At 54.4% G+C, this 17,661-nt stretch overlaps 6 protein-coding genes across 6 annotated transcripts; 5 read left to right on the plus strand and 1 right to left on the minus strand.

The window, feature by feature from the left end:
• Positions 1-1,085: 1,085 nt before the first annotated feature.
• PUNSTDRAFT_145630 (uncharacterized protein) lies at positions 1,086-2,751 on the plus strand (the record flags this gene model as incomplete). Its single annotated transcript, XM_007386796.1, has 3 exons — positions 1,086-1,243; positions 2,147-2,203; positions 2,260-2,751. The coding sequence occupies 3 exons, from the start codon at positions 1,086-1,088 to the stop codon at positions 2,306-2,308; spliced, it is 264 nt and encodes an 87-aa protein (XP_007386858.1). The 3' UTR covers positions 2,309-2,751.
• A 220-nt stretch (positions 2,752-2,971) lies between these two features.
• Positions 2,972-4,915, plus strand: PUNSTDRAFT_91224 (STE3-domain-containing protein). The gene is made up of 7 exons (XM_007386797.1): positions 2,972-3,160; positions 3,212-3,334; positions 3,392-3,504; positions 3,557-3,623; positions 3,675-3,812; positions 3,866-4,298; positions 4,354-4,915. The coding sequence occupies exons 1-7, from the start codon at positions 3,076-3,078 to the stop codon at positions 4,682-4,684; spliced, it is 1,290 nt and encodes a 429-aa protein (XP_007386859.1). The 5' UTR covers positions 2,972-3,075; the 3' UTR covers positions 4,685-4,915.
• A 1,368-nt stretch (positions 4,916-6,283) lies between these two features.
• Positions 6,284-7,916, plus strand: PUNSTDRAFT_54597 (STE3-domain-containing protein). Its single transcript, XM_007386798.1, has 3 exons — positions 6,284-6,480; positions 6,596-6,898; positions 6,965-7,916. The coding sequence occupies exons 1-3, from the start codon at positions 6,396-6,398 to the stop codon at positions 7,858-7,860; spliced, it is 1,284 nt and encodes a 427-aa protein (XP_007386860.1). The 5' UTR covers positions 6,284-6,395; the 3' UTR covers positions 7,861-7,916.
• A 349-nt stretch (positions 7,917-8,265) lies between these two features.
• PUNSTDRAFT_106644 (oxidoreductase) lies at positions 8,266-9,611 on the plus strand (the record flags this gene model as incomplete). Its single annotated transcript, XM_007386799.1, has 7 exons — positions 8,266-8,353; positions 8,409-8,540; positions 8,599-8,832; positions 8,882-9,005; positions 9,059-9,244; positions 9,303-9,427; positions 9,495-9,611. The coding sequence occupies exons 1-7, from the start codon at positions 8,288-8,290 to the stop codon at positions 9,609-9,611; spliced, it is 984 nt and encodes a 327-aa protein (XP_007386861.1). The 5' UTR covers positions 8,266-8,287.
• A 25-nt stretch (positions 9,612-9,636) lies between these two features.
• Positions 9,637-13,290, minus strand: PUNSTDRAFT_145633 (uncharacterized protein; the record flags this gene model as incomplete). The annotated part of the gene is made up of 11 exons (XM_007386800.1): positions 9,637-10,372; positions 10,427-10,547; positions 10,602-11,377; positions 11,432-11,497; positions 11,548-11,644; positions 11,698-12,025; positions 12,080-12,272; positions 12,336-12,529; positions 12,582-12,777; positions 12,828-13,004; positions 13,060-13,290. The coding sequence occupies 11 exons, from the start codon at positions 13,288-13,290 to the stop codon at positions 9,857-9,859; spliced, it is 2,895 nt and encodes a 964-aa protein (XP_007386862.1). The 3' UTR covers positions 9,637-9,856.
• Positions 13,291-15,725: 2,435 nt separating this feature from the next.
• On the plus strand, positions 15,726-16,085 carry PUNSTDRAFT_16917 (uncharacterized protein; the record flags this gene model as incomplete). Its single annotated transcript, XM_007386801.1, has 2 exons — positions 15,726-15,946; positions 16,001-16,085. Coding segments are annotated over 2 exons (306 nt in total), but the record flags the coding sequence as incomplete, so codon positions are not given.
• Between the last annotated feature and the right edge of the window lie 1,576 nt (positions 16,086-17,661).

Here is a 17,661-nt window from a genome sequence, read left to right on the forward strand (position 1 = left end):
TACGAGTTTTGATGAGAGGATAACTGACTGTCGGCATTTGCTACCATTTGCACGGCGCGTTACGTCCTGGTCAGACGTCCATGCGCATAGAAGACGCTTCAACTCTCGGCCCGCTGACGGCAAGAAGATCCAACAGTTTCGCAGCAAAAGGAGAGGGAAGCTGTGATGCCTTTACTGGTACCGAGGACAAGAATAAGAAGATTTGAGTTTGACAAAGCCTCGAGGCACCTAGAAAAGCATATGGCAAGGGAAAGCGCTGTCCGTCAAGAGGCAACAAAGTCGTCTGGGAAGATGCATTGCGGATGCGAATGTGGTGCGGTACCGTGCCCAGACCCCACTATTCCTTCGATAGGATACACGATAGCCAACTTTAGTGACATCAATAGATAGCCTCAGTTTCCCTGGTGGGCTGTGAGCATGTAGAGGCTGCATATGTCGGACGTTGGTCAACGTTCACACCAAGTTGGTGCGACGGTGGCGCGGTGAGCCACTTATATTGGCCCACTCGGTCTGAACCGGCCCGAGATGAGCAAGTCAGCTCTTCTCCTCCCCAGTGACCATGATCATCCCAAATTCTCGCTTGTGAGATTTGTCCTCTGGCTGCGCAACATTGACCCTGGCCCTTGGCTAAGGGTCCGCGTCAATAACGTCTCTGTGATCCGCCATCATGTCAGCTACTATTATACCGACCACTGCGGCTACTACCTCGACGCCGTCAGCAGCAGCATCTGATCTCACCCGCAACCCGGGAATCAACCCAGTATCGAAGGCGAGACTCATACAACATAGGATATATGGCCTGGGTGATGTCTAATGGGCATTTTATCAACAGCACGTACTCGACGGCGTATTCGGCGTAGCCGCAGTCATGCTCATCATAGCGCTATGCATGTGGAGGTGAGTATGGGCAGATCTCACTATTAAAATTGTTCTGAATAATTGATCACCGTCCGGCCAGAACATCTCAACTTCAACGTGCAAAGCGTCCATATAGCGAGTTTTTCCCTGACCCTCGTTCGTCAGCAAGGCGTAGACGCTCGCACACTCCCCGAGACCCTTACACCGTTTCGTGCCCGAACACCCCCATGTTTCCCGCATCCACATCATCCTCTCGCCACGCCCAACGTGATGGGCGCCGATCTGCTCGAGGTGCAGATATTGACGAAGCTGGTCGGCGCGGAAGTTTCACGTCGGACGATAAAGAGGGGCTTCCCGCTTACGACGGCCGAGGCTCTCCCCCGAAGTACGTGGACCTGGAGATGGGACCTCATGTTCCCGTACCAGAGATGGCACACATACGATCCAGCTTCGCTCGTGACGATGCATCCCCCTACGTAACTCAGAATATCGAACTCACGCCTAATCCACTTTCGAATTCGCCCCTATCTACCCAACACTACTCAGCAAGTCCTTTCCTCATGGTTAAAGGCCATCATCGCTGACATATCAATACGCAGCAATAACATTCGATCTTCTGCTTACTACTGGGTTCTGCTGAACATGATAGTTTGTACTTGTGCCACATAGATGTTGTATTTGAACAACTGTACAGTTGATTTCTGCATGTATCCATACTCTACCACTTTGCATACATCCGTTCTTCGTCAATCTACGGCAGAAAAAAATGAACGGACAATGGCTTGCAGCACCGAAGTTGGTAATGGGCGCTCATATGCGCCCACAAAAATATCCAACCATAACCCGCACGCGCCAAACTTCGGCTATGTAGCTACTTTCACTCTTTCCTCTTCCCCTCGTCGATCATCCCATTGTCCGCTCCATTGTCCAAGTTCTGCGAAGCCTGAATCATATTCGGACGTTCACACACACACGGCGATGAATCCTTTTGTTGGCTGAACTCCTAGAACAATCGGTCGAACGCTACGCCCCCCTCGGCTACCTCTTCATGAACGCCGATGCAAGGGGTTTTCCTGTCTCACGTCGCTTGCCGTCCACCTACGCGGTGGCAAGCTGCCTCTCTTCACCGAACTTGGCAATGAGGAGGCATAGCTAACCCTTTCGGGGATTCGTCCCGCGCCCACCAATCAAAGCCGACGCGTATATTTGCGGCAATTATAGATCGGGTGCATCGTGGTCCAAATACGCACCATTATCCTTCGGCATCCGAATGCTGACCAGCGGGAAGGCTCGAGTGGTTGGAGCGGGGCAAAGCCGGTATAACGATCGAGGAAGACCTAGACAGGTGCGTGAGCCATACTGTATGCAGCCGATAAGCGTGCTGATGAAAACGATGCATAGGTCCATGTCTATACAAGTCCTTGCCTCGTCCATGAAGGAGCACGAATAGAGCGATAATGTTGCCTTGGATTCAGTCGCCTTCAACCGCGCCTCAGCATTCCTCGCTGCATCACGCTCTTGTCATCAAAGTACAACGCGACTGTACTCGAAGATAGCGCTTCCCAACATTCGTTCGCCGGCCGTTGCTTGTAACGATGTACGAATCTCACGAAGGCCCGCAAAAGCCTTGTAAACGTCCGCTCAATGGTACTTGGTTCCTCATGGGCGGAACCTCGCCAAATGGAGCCTTGGTACCTTGGTCCATGCGCACTGAGTGTGTCTAGTTCGCTCCCGCCCGAGCTCGCTGACGGCGTCGCTCTCAGCGCGATACATAAAACACAAGGCATGCCTTTCAGGGAGAGACATTGCTCGGCACGTGACGCCGACTTTGTGGCTGTCCGTCCGATTAGCTGAAATTGCCGGTACAGGCCGGCACCTGCCATTTCGGGTCACAAACTGAAGACACTCATATGGCATCGTCACGGAATACCCATTGTACTCTTCGCGATGCCATCGAAGGCGATCTACCCATGTTTATCGGTCACCGGGGTAGGCGCCGACAAGCAACTCGCTCGATTTGGCCACAAGACATTTTCGATGGCTCCGGTCGCGAGAAAGATTCAAAAACTGGGCTCCACCTCCTTGACACCATAGGAATTCGTTCTTTGGGTCCCGCCTATTTCTTTCGCGTCGCTAGACTCAGAGCTCGTGGAGATCCTTTTCCTCCTCCCGCTGCCCTTCAGCCGCCGTTTCCTAAATCAGCTCTCCGTGATAGTTATGGCGTACCCCAACGAGGTCTTCAGTGCCTTCGCCTTCATTAGCTTCGTACTGGTGCTCATACCGTTCCGGTGGCATCTCGAAGGTAGATAACCGCTGCATCCTTCTCCATTGGCGCAAGCTAATCTATCTTCAGCATGGAACACCGGCACTTGCATGTACATGGCGTGGACCGCCATCGGCTGCCTGTACCTCTTTATCAATTCCATCGTCTGGAAGGGGAACGCGGAGATTCACTCTCTCGTTTGGTGTGATATATGTATGTCTAGGCTATGGTCCGGTCTCAGACGTTCCGAAGATGCTGATTTTTGGCCAGCCTCGCATCTGCAAGTTGCGCTCAACACCGCGATTCCGGCAGCCTCGTTATGCATTAACCGCCGGCTGTATCACATTGCCTCTGTGAGCTCGGTGACTTCGACTCGTTCTGATGTGAGCCTGCTTCTGCATTCCATGGCCACCAGGCGCTGACGATTACCTGTAGAAACGGCGCGCTATCGTCATTGACCTCTTGATCGGGGTTGGTATTCCTATCCTCGGAATGATTGTTTGTATGTGCCGCTTACACTTCCCTGCCCAACGTCATTCACATCTTCGTGCAGATATCATCCCTCAAGGTCACCGCGGCGACATCCTCGAGGACATCGGGCCGGTGGCCGAGGTCTACAACACCTGGGTTGCCTACGTGCTTTTCTCCAGTTGGCCCGTCGTGATCGGTCTCGTTTCTGCCGTTTACTGCAGTAAGCTCGGTCCTCCTAACTGATCCATACGGGACGCTAACGCACCCACTCAGTCATGACGTTGAGGCTGTTCGCCAAGCGTCGCTCGCAGTTCAAGCAGCTGTTGGCCACGAACAAGAACTTGAACATGTCGCGGTACTTCCGCCTCATGGCCCTTGCTGGCGTAGAACTCGTGTGCACCGTTCCCCTCGCCTCCTACATTATCTACCTGGATGTGACGGTTCTTCCGGTCAATCCCTGGATCTCGTGGGCCGACACTCACTCGAACTTCAATCGCTACGACCAGTACCCGTCCGTCATTTGGCGGGCGGATCCCCGCAACCAGGCTCTGCACGAGCTCACCCGGTGGTCGGTCGTCATCTGCGCGTTGGTGTTCTTCGCGTTCTTCGGTTTTGCCGACGAGGCGCAGAAGCAGTACCGCTCCCTCGCGTCCTCTGTCGGCAACCGTCTCGGTGTCTCCGCCACTTTCTCCAAACTCAGCTTCTTGTATGTATGCCTTCCTTCACCGTATCGCCAGCTTGCTAATAGATTCTCCTTGTAGGACGTCCAAATCGTCGGGCACCACGTCCACCACAAACGGCTCGGTCCTTCCCGTGTTCATCACGCAGGAGCGGTCCGTCTTCAAGAACGACTCGTTCACCGCTTCGAAGATGTCCACCACCGCGTCGTTCAACGACCGCGATTGCGACCTCGACTCCCTCGATGACATCAAGGGCCAGCCATTCGGACCCCAATCGCCCGTCTCGGAGAAGGTCCCCGAGGTTACAGTTGATCCCACCCCGCGCCGACCGTCGGTGGTCTCCCTCGACGACGAGCAGGCCAGGATAGCCTTTAGCGGCGGTCAGATGATCGGCGGCTTGAGCACCGTCTGATAGATGATACCCCTCGTGAAGATCGCGTATCTTTATTTCTTCACTCGTAACGGCTCTTGACGCAGGCATATTAACCTTCGCCTTTCGTACGCCGCTCCCTCTGTATTGTTAGCACTTGACTCGCGATCGTCTCTCCTGTCACCACCGTACTACTAATCGTCCCCTTGTGTCTTTTACTCTCTCCTGGGCATTGTCTGTAGCAATGAATCTACCTGATAGCAATAGACTATCCACACCGTAGCATTACAATGGAATATATTTTCCCATGCCTTCTTGTTGATCAGTAGAGCTAAATATCCAAATCGGGTCGTAAGTACATGCGCCACATTGCCACGTGGTAACTGAGACAGTCTCAGACCGAAGTCGACGTGCCTCTCGCGTCTCCAATCGACGCTACGATTTTTTTCCTTCACGATGCCCTGTCCTCTCTCATCTTCATGCTGTCTCGATATTTATTCGCGCTGGACCATTGATTGGCGCCTGTAAGGCGCAAGATGTGAAGCGATATGCGGCATGGCACTCCCATTCACTCAATAAATGCGCAGAGAGCGGGGCAATAGGCGCGGAACTTCACGTTTTGCGCCAGTTGAGGCCGCACACTCCGCGATAATCACCGCATCTTATACATCCCTTCTCACGTCGCCAATGGGCGCATCTGCAGTACGGTACCAGTACGGTGAGTGACCATTGCAGCTTGATCTAAGCGCGACTGAACTCAATCCATCGCGCATTATTAGGCCCCAAAATAGTGATAATGGGCGCTAGAATGTCGTCCTCGAGGCGTTTGTTCATTCAGCCCCTATAACATGAGGACGCACCTTTGTTTCACAGATGCGGTCCTTCCCCGCTTCGAGGTGCTTCCCTCTCTCTCCGGCCGTTGCCGGTCTTATTGTTTTGGCACGGCATGCTATGCGCTCAAAAGGACCTGCAGACAGGCCCTCCCCTTTGGTCACCGTTGTGCTCTCTCTCCCTCCTTGTCGCCTCCTTTGCCCTCTACAGCTTCGCAACCTGTCCCCATCCGCGGAGCACCTTGTACTCCTTTGGAGCGACACAATCTTCCTCACATGCCCTCTATGTCGGTGGCTATGCTACATGGGCTTCCGACCTGAGATGTCCAAGCACCCTCCAGAGCCAGTCGTGCCATGCCTCTCCAGGCTCTCCTTCATCCACATCCGCATGGCCCCGAACATCGATATCTCGGCCGCCTCCAAGCACCCCAAGTTGGCATGAGCTCGCCGGGATTGCGTCTCCGGCCCGCGATAAGACGAATGTGTTCGCCACCATCCGAAGATGCACACGCAAGCGTGGGTTCCATTCTCCACCGCGGAGTCTAACAAACGCTTGGCCGAATCGGGGTTGGTTCTTCTGGACGGCGCTCACAAAGGGAGGCTCAAAAGCAGACAATCTAGGGTTAGGGTCATACGCTTTGCCATCACGGTCACGCTCTTCTGTTACCTAAAAGTCACGGAAGTCACTCACGTGTATCGCGCTTTGGCATCCAAAAGCCGCGCGCAATCTGCAAAGCGTTCCCATCGCGGAAGGGGGGAACAAAGCGACGTCCAAATGCGTCGATACACCCGTAGTGCCGCGGGATTCAGGGCGGAAGCAAAGGAATGGGCGACGGGCCCTCCATAAATCCCTACGGTGCCAACTCAGAGAACGTACCCCTTCGTGCTCGTCACCGCGACACCCCCAGAAACGGGCACTAGAGATGGCCTACCCGCAGGAGCTCTTCACCGCCTTCGCGTTCTTCGGATTCACGCTCTCGGTGATCCCGCTCTACTGGCACTTGGAGGGTGAGTAAATTTCCTCTCGTGCTGCTGGCGACGATCAGTCTTCCCGCGACGATCTGCCCTGCAGTCCTTCTCAGTGTCTATATTCTGAGCAGCAGTGCTGATCTCGAAGTTGCAGTGTGGAATGTCGGCACCGTGCTATACATGCTATGGACCGCGGTCGGGTGCTTGAATAACTTTGTCAACTCGATTGTTTTCAAGCACAACGCCATTAATTGGGCCCCGGTCTGGTGCGACATTTCGTCGCGTCTGATCATCGGTACCTCGGTCGCCATACCCGCCGCCGCGCTCTGCATCACCCGCCGCCTATACCACATCACCACCTGCGAACAGGTTATGCAGACGCGCGCCGATAAGCGCCGTCAGATCATCCAGGACCTCCTTATCGCCCTTGGTATCCCCATTCTGGAGATGATCATCTGTACGTCTATCATGATCTTATCCTGACTATTCCGGGATGCTGACCGCATCATTTGGCGTTCGACAGATTACATCCCACAAGGCCATCGCTTCGACATCTTCGAAGATATCGGCTGCCAGCCCGAGATGTTCAACACTCCCGTAGCGATCGCGCTCGTCTCCGCATGGCCGATCGCCATCGGCGCCGTCTCCGCCGTCTACTGCGTGCTCACCCTGCACGCCTTTTTCAAGCGCGCCCAGGGCCTGAAGTCCCTCGCCTCCCTCGCGATGCACGAGAACCTGAACATCAGCCGCTACTGGCGCCTCATGGCACTCGCCTCCGTCGACCTCCTCCTTACCATCCCGCTCAACTCGTGGGTGCTCTGGATGGACACCGTCCGGCAGCCCGTGTTCAAGTGGGTCAGCTGGGCCGACACGCACTCCAACTTCTCCCGTGTCGTGCAGTGGCCGCGCGTCATCTGGAGCATCGACTCGATGACCGTCTCCGCGCTCGAGGTGCAGCGCTGGAGCCCAATCATTTGCGCCTTCATCTTCTTCGCATTCTTCGGTTTCGCGCAAGAGGCCAAGGCGAACTACAGCCGCGCGTACTGGAGCGTCGCCCGCAAGTTCGGTCACACGAAGTCGACGGCCTCAACCACCCGCTTCTCCACCGGCTACGGCTCCTCCAAGCCGAGCAACATGCAGACCTCGCTCCCGACCTACATGGGCGGTGATTTCCAGGACTCGCTCGCGATCGACACCAAGGTCGCACCGTTCGGCTCCGACGAGGTCTTCGCGGAGAAGCAGTTTGCGTCGTTCTCACCTACGGATTCGTCGACGTCCGGCTCGAGCTTCAGCCCTACCGCCTCCTTGCAGCGGCACAGTCTCGACGTTCCCGTCGACGCCGTTGAGCCCATTGCCCGGCCAGAACGCGCCTTGCACATCTCTTCGGTTCACCGGCACTCCACCATCGATATGGTCTAAACCTGCTCGGGACTCGTACCACAAAACTGCGTACACTCCACTCTTCCCCCATCCGCCTCACACAATATCATCTGCGCTACCTCCGCTATCTGCTCGCACATCCCCTCTTGGTTGATTATCGGTCGGAAGGGACCATTGTATCCATAGCACGCCGCTATCATTATTGTATCCTTAGATATAGCGAATAGAATATGTCTGACCACTGCACTGTCTGTCCGTCCAAGACTAGAGTGAAACGCCCGCACCGGGTACTCTGCAAAGAGGCTGAGTTCGTAATATTCCTATCGCTCGGCGATTCCACCGCGGCTGTCCGGGACTGCATGAAGTCTTCGAAAAGCTGTTCAATATAAATGGACCGTAGCTAAGAGGTCGTCTGCGCAGACTGCACAGGTAGCCCTCACTTCACGCGCGTCACCGGTCGATCACCATGTCCGGCGTGTTTGCACAGTTGAAGGAGTACCTATGGGGAGACAAGTGGTACGCTTGGCAGAAAGTAAGCCGCGAGCAAGTCCTTCCATGCCTCGAGTCTTTCCTGACAAGGACTTCAGCACTGCTACGTGACGGGTGCCTCGTCTGGGCTGGGTCTCAAGCTTGCCGTCAAGCTCGCTGAACGCGGCGCGCATGTTACGCTGGTTGCGCGCAACCAAGAGCGCCTCGATGCCGCTCTCAAGCAAGTGGAGGTACGTATGATTCCTGCTTGACTTTGTCGAACGTATTACAGATGTGCTGCTGCTTCAGGCTGCTCGGGTCTCCGAAGGCCAACGCTTCCATACGCTCTCCTACAACGTCGCCACGTCTGAAGGCGCGACGGAGGGCATAGCAGCCGCCTCTGCGCTGTTCGACGGTAACCCGCCGGACGCGGTTTTCTGCTGCGCGGGCAAGTCGACACCTAAGTTCTTCGTGGAGATGAGTGCGGAGGACCTTTCAAGGGGGTTGGAAGACGGTTACTGGGCCCAGGCGTGGACAGCTTGGGTGAGCACAACTTGTGTCGGGCACAAAGGTTAATGCTTATATCGGATAGGCCGCGTCCAAAGCACTCGTCCGCGCAGGAAAGCCTGGCAAGATCGTGTTCGTGGCCTCCATTCTGGCCTACATGTCCATCGTGGGCTACGGCTCCTACTCCCCCGCCAAGTTCGCGCTTAGAGGTGCGTCTCGTAACCCCGCTCCCCCATCTCCCCAACACTCATAGCGTTTCCAGGTCTGGCAGACACCCTCCGCAACGAATTCGTCCTGTACGATATCGACGTACACATCTTCTTCCCGCCCACTATGTACACCCCCGGCTACGAGGAAGAGAACAAAACCAAGCCGAAAATCACGCTCAAAATCGAGGAAGATGATTCGGGACTGACTCCAGAACAGGCCGCCGATGCCTTGCTCAAAGGTGTGTGCACGGCGCACGTTCTCGTCGATACACGGCTCTTAACATGACCGTGTTCCAGGAGTGGCGGCCGGTCATGCGCACATTACCGGCGATATCCTCACGGAGATATTCCGAGCAAGCACCCGAGGATCCGCCAAGGGACATAACTGGATTTGGGACTCGATTCTCGATAGCATCGGCCATGTCAGTTCACTCCCCCACGAGTCTTATCCACAATTGTATCGCGCATTCACGCACGTTGCTCATACAGATTGCGATACCAATCTGGGTATGGACGGTCGACAAAGCTGTCAAGGGGCACAGAGCAGAACACAAGGCGTATCTTGCCGAAAACAAGTTCTTTTCCGAACCTTCGACTTCGACTTGAATCATTATGCACCATTGCAATTGTTCTTTATCTGCCCTGATTAAGCAGCCTTTCATTACAACATGATTGACAACTCCTATCGTACTCTACATACAACATACGTATATTGATAGAACGAATTTTCTGGAGTAATAGGTACACTCGGCTTTGTTTCAGTGATGTTTTGTGTGGTGAGCGAATAGCAAGCGAGGAGCACGACCGATCAACGAGCAGTTTCTACATGGGAAGCTTACGGAAGGAGGGGATCACGCCGTGTTTGCGAACTGCTCCAACACCTTGACCGCGTCCTCGGGCTTGAGCCTCCACTTCGCGTCTGAGCCCCTCATACTCGTCGAGCACGTCTCCGCGATGTCGAGCTCGTTCAGCCTCCTCAGCAGTTTTTCGTCTCCCGAGATGGCGAGGACGAAGTCCCAGTCTACCTCCGTTTCAAGCTCCTCGCCGTAGGTGAGGATCCACCTGTTCACGCCCACCAAGGCAGGCGAGACGGGTGTGTGGAGCGGATGGCCGGAGGATGACAGGATGGCGCCGACGGCGGTAGATCGCGAGATGTTGGACGGCCAAACGAGAAAACTGTTCGCGCCCGGGGTGATGCGGAGGCGATAGCGCTCGCCGATACTGTCGAAGATATGGTTCTGCGCCTCAGCGGCTTGACGGCGCGCCCATTGGCGGTCGGCTGAATTCTCGGCGGGTCCATTCCAGAACCGCCAAACGACGGAGGCTTCGCGCTCTTCGATATACGATCCGGGCGTACGCTCCGTAAACTGCGGTGATGTGTCAACTATCTGAGCTCAAGTCAAGGCTTGTGTGAAGCTCACGTATTGGAGAATCTCCATGCAGGACGTCTTCCAGGAGAGATCAAAGTTGGCTACCATGTTCATCCAGTCGCCTTTGGGATCACGGCGCGGACTCGGCCGGATAAAGCAGCCATTCTCGGCCCTACAAATGTATAGTATGAGTCCCGCATACCTCACCGCGGCAGATGTCACTTACACCATGCCGATATCTGGAACAACCTCCGCAATCTTCTCCATTGCGCCCTTCACAGGCAGTCCACTGAGCAACCACACGTCGTTGCGCTTGTCCTCCGCGAGCTTCTTTAACACTGCGAGCGCATTCTCCGGCGGCGAGAAAGTCGCCGCGCGGGGGTCACGCCCGACCCAGAGCGTACCCTCCAGGTCGACAAGTAACAGGCGCTGTTGGCTGTGCTTGTACCTCGGCAGCAGCGGGGCAGTATCCAACGCGGGAATGTCAACAGTATCGCCACGGAGGTGCTCGATGTTGGCGCGGAGGCAGCGGGTGAGGAACGTGGTCACGAACGCCTGCGCCGTTTGCGCGACGACGTGGTTGTGGAGGTCGACCCAGCGCGAGGTCGCCTCCTCGTCGCTCATCGTGAGCGCCTGGTGGATCGCATCGGCCGTCCCACGCGCATCCCAGGGGTTGATGGCGATACATGAGCGGAAGCCACGGTATGAGTAAGATCCGGTGAATTCGGAGAGGATGAGCGGCCGGTGGCGATCCTCTTGGCACTCGACGAACTCGTGCGAGCGGAGCGCCATGCCCTCGCGTAGCGCGGTGACGATGAACGCGTCCGCGACGGTAAGCAGCGCGAGGTACTGGCTGAAGGTAAGGTCTTGCGTGTGCAGGAAGACGACGGGCTGGTAGGTGAGCGTAGAGAACTTGGAGTTGATGCGAGCGACGACATCGAGGACACCACCGTGGCTTTCGGATTCTTCCGTCGTAGGCAGTGCAATTTGAATGAGGACGACCTATAACGTTCAGAGATAAGGAACGAGCGTGACTGAGAGTTGCCCTTGACACACTTTTTGGTGGAATTCTGGGTGTTTCTCCAGGAACATTTCGAACGCCTGTAGCTTCTGACGTACGCCCTGGTACCACCCATGAGCTGGCGTGTCCACAGTGATCGCTCTGATCGTACCTGGACTTCGTCGAGCTTGTCACGCCCGACAAGGAGTTTCAGGCCGGCGTATCGCTGCCTCAAGATCTGACACCATTCCATCACCTCAGGTTCGCGCCTATGAAGGAAGTCAGCCCAGGTATATCGACCGCGGTCACGAATACCACTCACTTCCTTTGACTGAGATGCTTCACGTCAATGCCCATCGGGAACACCGCGACGTCCACAAAGCGATCCTCGGTCTGCACGCCCTTTGGCAGCGCCTCGAGGGCGAGGATGCGGGAGACCGTCTGGCGGAAGTGGCGCGCATTGTTGGCCGTTTGGAAGCCAATGAGGTCGGCGGCAAGTACGCCGCGGAGGAGGTGCTCGCGCACGGAAAGGCAACGGAAGATCTCCGAGGAGGGGAACGCGGCGTGCATGAAGAAGCCGATGGGCGCGGCGGGGAGGGCAGCGCGCAGCAGGCGCGGGAGGATCATAAGATGATAGTCGTTCACCCAAACTATGATTTTATGATAATCAGTGGCAACGTATAACAGAAGACGTTATAACCTACTGATGTCTCCGTCTTGGTAGTTGGCGATGATAGCATCCGCGAAGCGTTGGTTGACGGAAGAGTATTGTTTCCACGAGGCAGACTCGTAGAAAGACTTAGTCTTCGGCGCATCGGGTACGGCGTAGTGCAGCGCCGGCCAGAGCACTTGATGGCAGAACTCGTCATAGCACTTGGTGAATTCAGCATCCGGAATCTGCGCCCATCCAGTTCATCAGTCTGTCGTCTCGATTGTATGCTTGGCGCGAAGAGTACAGACCCAAACGGGGAGCGAGTCACAATCCTCCTTCATGCGCTTGTCGATGCTCTTGCGCATGTGTTCCGGGATGGGGTCGGTGTCCGTTCCCAGAGTGCCGACCCAGAGCTTCTTGCGCAATTTGTCTTCCACACTGTCGACGGCGTTCCGCAAGCCACCGTTCGCATGCGGGTTTGGTTCGAGGTGCCAGCCCAGACCTGCAAAGCGATTTCTCAGCCATGTCCTTCGTCATGTGTGGAACGATGCTACCTCTCTCTTTGGTCGGGGTGTTCAGACTCGACTTGGACGAGGAGCGTTCGGTGCGGCGCGAGTACGATCGCGAGAGTGAGGCCGAATTCTTGCGCGCAACCCGAGAGGGAACGTGTTGACGCTCATGCTGGACCCTCCTGAAGAACGGGTTGACTGCTTCGTTCTGAGGCGTGACAACCGGTGTGCCTGCGCGAGACTGTTGGAATGTGAATGGCAGTACAACCGAGAGTCAATGAGTGCAAATACCTTGTCTTGAATATCTTGGACGATGCTCTTCAGGGGAGCTGTGACGCGATGAGGCGCGCCTGGGCGCTGAATGCCAGTGGGTGTCGTCGGGATCGAGAGCCCCGGTGAAACGAAAGGGTTGATTTCGCCTCCAGGCGTGCCTGAAGTTGATAATGGCACGGGCGTAGCGCCTCGAGACTAGACCGGGATACTGTCAGCACAGCACAGTGGAAGCGTGAATAGGTCCACACACCTTCAGTGACAGGTCCTCAATGATGCTCTTGATCGCGGGATTGGCGCGGCTGGGTGCCTCGGGCAGAGTTGCGCCCGGCTTTTCATCCAGGTTAAGCGGTGGAGGCGAGCGATGGGAGGACCCGCCGAGAGGGTTCGGGCTTGGCTGAAAGTTGGGCTCATCGCCGAGGGCGGCGGTGACGGGGAGGAAGAGCGAGGCAATGACCACCCGGTGGTTGCGGATGGAGGACATGGTGGTCGTAAGGATGGTCGTGGTCGATGGCGAAGGAGGGCCGGGCGCGCTCTTGTATCGTCGAAAACATTCGAGGCTGGACGCTTTGGGTATGACGCAGACTGATTGTCGGAGATTCTCCGCCGCAACCTCGACCGATGAGATGAGATCATCACACATCACTGACTTACAGTGTATCGACACTCCTTGATGCAGTCACGCTCCTTGATGCATTCGGAAATTGTGCATGATCGCTGTCACTGGCGCTCTCGAGAAAAAATCAGCGGGTAGCGATGTACATGTAGTATATAGATCTAAAATATCTAGTGGATTGGATGTGTGGACAATTTATAAAAAATCGAATACACCCTGAGAATCACTTTGAGTGTGTATTTTCACTGGGTGCACAAGCCCTAGGGAATTGAAACCATATCTAAATACAGACTTAACTATATGACTATCAAGCTGCATGTATTTAGTACAGATTCCATCGAAGCAACAAACATGTTTGAGCTGAGATTCATCCGGCACACCTGCAACAAACTGATGTGTTCGTTGTGGCTGACATGCGGAGAGGCCGCTCATGCCACGTGTTGCACTGCACCTTCTCGACTTCGTCCCACATCAGCAGCTCCTTCCTTACCTGTCCAAACGACGTCATGGCCCATCATGCTCTCTCGGAACGCATGATTCAACCGACTCCGAGGCGTATTAGGTGGGTAAGCATTCCCCGATGTATTGCGATAGGTTGGCTCAGCCTGTTGATTGTCGAAAGGGCGCGAAACGTTCAACTGACGGTGCGTGCGAGCGCGATACCGGGCAAGTCACGTGGCTGCATCAACGAACGAAATCTGCACCGTTTGGTGCTCAGGATGCTGCAGCTCCTCATTCTCGCACAACACATTTCTGAGCTTCAAAAAAATTCATCAGGTATACTAGAGCATTGTATTAGAGATGCATATAGTTTTAAATGTATATAATGTTGCGTAGCGGCGGCAGAAAGCCATGCACTCCTGAGTGCATCAAGGAACGTCGTTACACTGTATCGCAGAATGTGTATATTTAGCTTTAACTTACTCTGCTGAACACGTTCGTTAAAGAAGACTGAATTATAATATTGGTCACCGCCTTTACATGTTAGAGTTTTTTGTTTCATTTTGGGCCGACCCTGGCCAGCAACTTCTGGGGATGCCTTTTGTCATGTTTCTACCCTCTTCCGTCAAACAACTCACTCAGCAAACGACGCGGTTTGTGCCTTGCAGACGAACAGAGATATTTCACTCAACCCGGCCCTTCCTATGCCTCTCACAGCGTTTGTATGGTCAGCACTGAACTTACGTTCTGGTCAAAATGGTCGTCCAGTCATGACTTTCTATCATGCAGCTCATGTTCGCGCCTACCGGGGCCACCCCATCCCACCATTACTGGCTTTCACAAGCTTCTGCAGGGAGGGTGGCTATTGACTGATCTCTGTCCCAAAACCTTGTAAGTATAGGACGGGCGTGGCTGCTTACTGTTCCGCTCGGGCTCGCAGTATCTCCCTGGGGTTCCACCCAACGTCGATTCACACCCAGTATACGGCGGTAAACTCACAAAGGGCATCTTCATGGCATCTTCCGCCTCCAGCCACGTCACAGTTTCTCGAATTGTTTCTGGACCAGCGCTTCCTTGGCTTGAGCATAGTGTTCTGCCACGCTTCCTCAGTGCGCGTCTATCTGGCTGTTCTCGCTCAAGCATTTCTGCCGCTTGCCATCACAGGCTCGCATGGAGACAAAGTTGGAGCAATATTTCCGTTTATGCTTGTTAGATGTTTTGTCAACACGACCAAGCCGACCGGTTCGGCGACTATCTCGGATACACACGCCTTGGGACTCTACAAATTCCCCTTGGCTGTGCCCGTTCGCTCGTCTGTGCGGTTTCTCCGGATCCGTGTAGTCTTCTCGGGACCCTTAGTCCGTTTGGCCGCCTGACGGAGGCGCGATTGTCTCACCGATGCTACTTGTAACATAATAATATTTCTTTTTCACAGCTACAGCGGTACCCAATATAACCTGAAGCGCGAGCTGGGATATATGTTCATAACTCTCATGCTATATTCTCGTCGATAACGGTACCCCCGACGTAGGCTGTTCACTCTGTCTCACGTCACTGCTCCAACTAATATAAGGCCACAACGAATCCTCTGCCGACGAACTCGCTGCTCCCGCTGTGACTGGTCACCTACCACGACATATTCGCAACGCAACAGCGCGGATCACGTTGAACACTGTGAGGATGGCCTCGGAGAGTCGTTCTCGGCATTTGGTTGTTCCAACAGCTGCACCCGACATAATCCAATGGTCAGCAACCAACGCGACATCTGCTACAGCGTACTCGTTGCATCCAGAGAAATGGCCTGTAAGCTTAGTTCTTCGAAATAAGTCTACATGGATTCTCATTGTCGAGGACACCAGCCCAGAAATATTGTTCTATGTTTCGACGGAACAACCAACCGCTTTGGTCAACTAGGAATAACTAACGTGATCCGGGTCTACGAGCTCCTCGCAAAGGACATACCCTACCAGTTATGTTACTATCAGGCAGGTATCGGTACCTACGACGCTCGAGTGCCTATTGGTAGTGAAAAAGTGCCGATCAAAACCACGGCAGTCAAAGTGGTGGATACTTTGTTTGCCAGGTGAGTACGCAGATCTGCTGCAAGGTTCGGAAAACTTACACCACGTCGACACAGAGGAATCAAGGGTCACATTCTCGGGGGCTACCGGTATCTAATGAGACACTGGAGAAGTGGTGATAGGATCTATATGTTTGGTTTCAGTCGTGGTAGGTTGCTTGCATTAATTGAGGTCGAAGGTGTCGAAGTTATCATTCGTAACTCAATAGGTGCATATACTGCCCGAGCACTGTGTGGCATGCTCGAAAAGGTCCGCACTAGATTAAGTCAAGTACATCATTATTCACACCGGTGACGGCAGGTCGGCTTGCTGGCCTCCGGAAACGAGGAACAAGTTGCGTTTGCCTGGAAAGTGTATAAAACACGTAACAACGATGAACGCGAAGCAGCTCCGTTTCGCCGGATCTTCGGACAAAGTGTAAAGATACACTTTTTGGGCTTGTGGTTAGTATGGATTCATACATTCAAATCGCGATCAAGCACACGAACCCTCACTCAATCACAGGGACACCGTACGATCGACGGGTATTACGCAGTCACCTTTCCTTCCTGAACCGGGCATGAACTACAACGACGGCGATTACACCAAAGAAGACTACAAGCGTGAGGACGGATTTGTCCGTTATGTATTGTATGGTTTGTGCAATTACTTCCTCCGCCGAGTGCTGATTAGATTCTTCGAAGCCATGCACTTTCGATCGATGAAAAGCGGGTCAAATTCGAACCTCTTCTCTACACCACAGAGGAGACCTGGACCGAGACGATTGTAATTGAACGATGGTTCGCCGGAGATCACTGCGACGTGGGTGGACGATTCAACTTGGCCGACCGAATCGAAAAAACATCCCTGGCCAATCCGTCGTTCCGCTGGATCATCATCGCTGCCACCTTGGCGTCCAGGCCTGGCGAAGAACCTGGGGCCTTCCTCTTTGCCCTCGCGCGAGCGCGTGCATACTCGTCGACGTTATTCTACGACCCACGAAGTGCGGGATATGCAGATAGATCGGACATTCCTCCAGAAATGCAGGGCGAATATGCATCTTTCACTGCGCCATCGACCGGTCCCCACGGTTCAATGCACGTGAACGCCATGACAAGCTCTCGCATTCCAGAACGTCCAATACTGAGTACAGGCGGTATTCCAGCCCAGGAGGCGCAACCCCACAGGCCGCCACGAGAGCAGGACGAAGTCAAGAACCCTGTCAATTCTCAATTCGACAGAGTTCCCTACGGCTGGTGGTGGTCATTCTTGGAGTTGACTAAAGGTAGAGGTCTACGAGGCAGTCCTCGTCAGTTACCCGAGACATCAATACTTCATCTTTCTGTCAAGACCAAAATGGATGTTGACGCCGCATACGGAGATAGTCACCAATGGCTGACAAAATTTCATGCTGATGAGATCTTCAAATTCGTGAGTTTGTTTATGGCGGTTGTTATAGTTTACTCACACCCTTCCTACAATGTTGTAGCAGACCGATGCGTCTCAAGACAGCCCGAATCATGAACGATATGTCCACAGAAATCTCAAAAAGGCAGCGGAGATCAATGTCAGGCTCAGAGAGCGCATCGGGGAGGATGGTATTAGAACTGCCGCTGCATCCAGGCAAGGAAATGCCGGCAACGATCCAGCAAGTTACGGCCAGACTAGCGCGGAACGTCGCTAGCTACTACCACCTTAGCTCGGGAGGCAATGTCGGATCATCATGATAGAAAGTGAG

The sequence above is a fragment of the Punctularia strigosozonata genome, assembly GCF_000264995.1.
Source record: "Punctularia strigosozonata HHB-11173 SS5 unplaced genomic scaffold PUNSTscaffold_12, whole genome shotgun sequence".
Lineage (NCBI taxonomy): Eukaryota > Fungi > Basidiomycota > Agaricomycetes > Corticiales > Punctulariaceae > Punctularia > Punctularia strigosozonata.

Bases quoted from the DNA above. Each gene is read 5' to 3' on its own strand.
- PUNSTDRAFT_91224 (XM_007386797.1), top strand. From the start codon at position 3,076: ATGGCGTACCCCAACGAGGTCTTCAGTGCCTTCGCCTTCATTAGCTTC. The intron at 3,161-3,211 runs GTAGATAACCGC...ATCTATCTTCAG, and splicing joins GTTCCGGTGGCATCTCGAAG to CATGGAACACCGGCACTTGC. The intron at 3,813-3,865 runs GTAAGCTCGGTC...GCACCCACTCAG, and splicing joins CGTTTCTGCCGTTTACTGCA to TCATGACGTTGAGGCTGTTC.
- PUNSTDRAFT_54597 (XM_007386798.1), top strand. From the start codon at position 6,396: ATGGCCTACCCGCAGGAGCTCTTCACCGCCTTCGCGTTCTTCGGATTC. The intron at 6,481-6,595 runs GTGAGTAAATTT...TCGAAGTTGCAG, and splicing joins GCTCTACTGGCACTTGGAGG to TGTGGAATGTCGGCACCGTG. The intron at 6,899-6,964 runs GTACGTCTATCA...GGCGTTCGACAG, and splicing joins CATTCTGGAGATGATCATCT to ATTACATCCCACAAGGCCAT.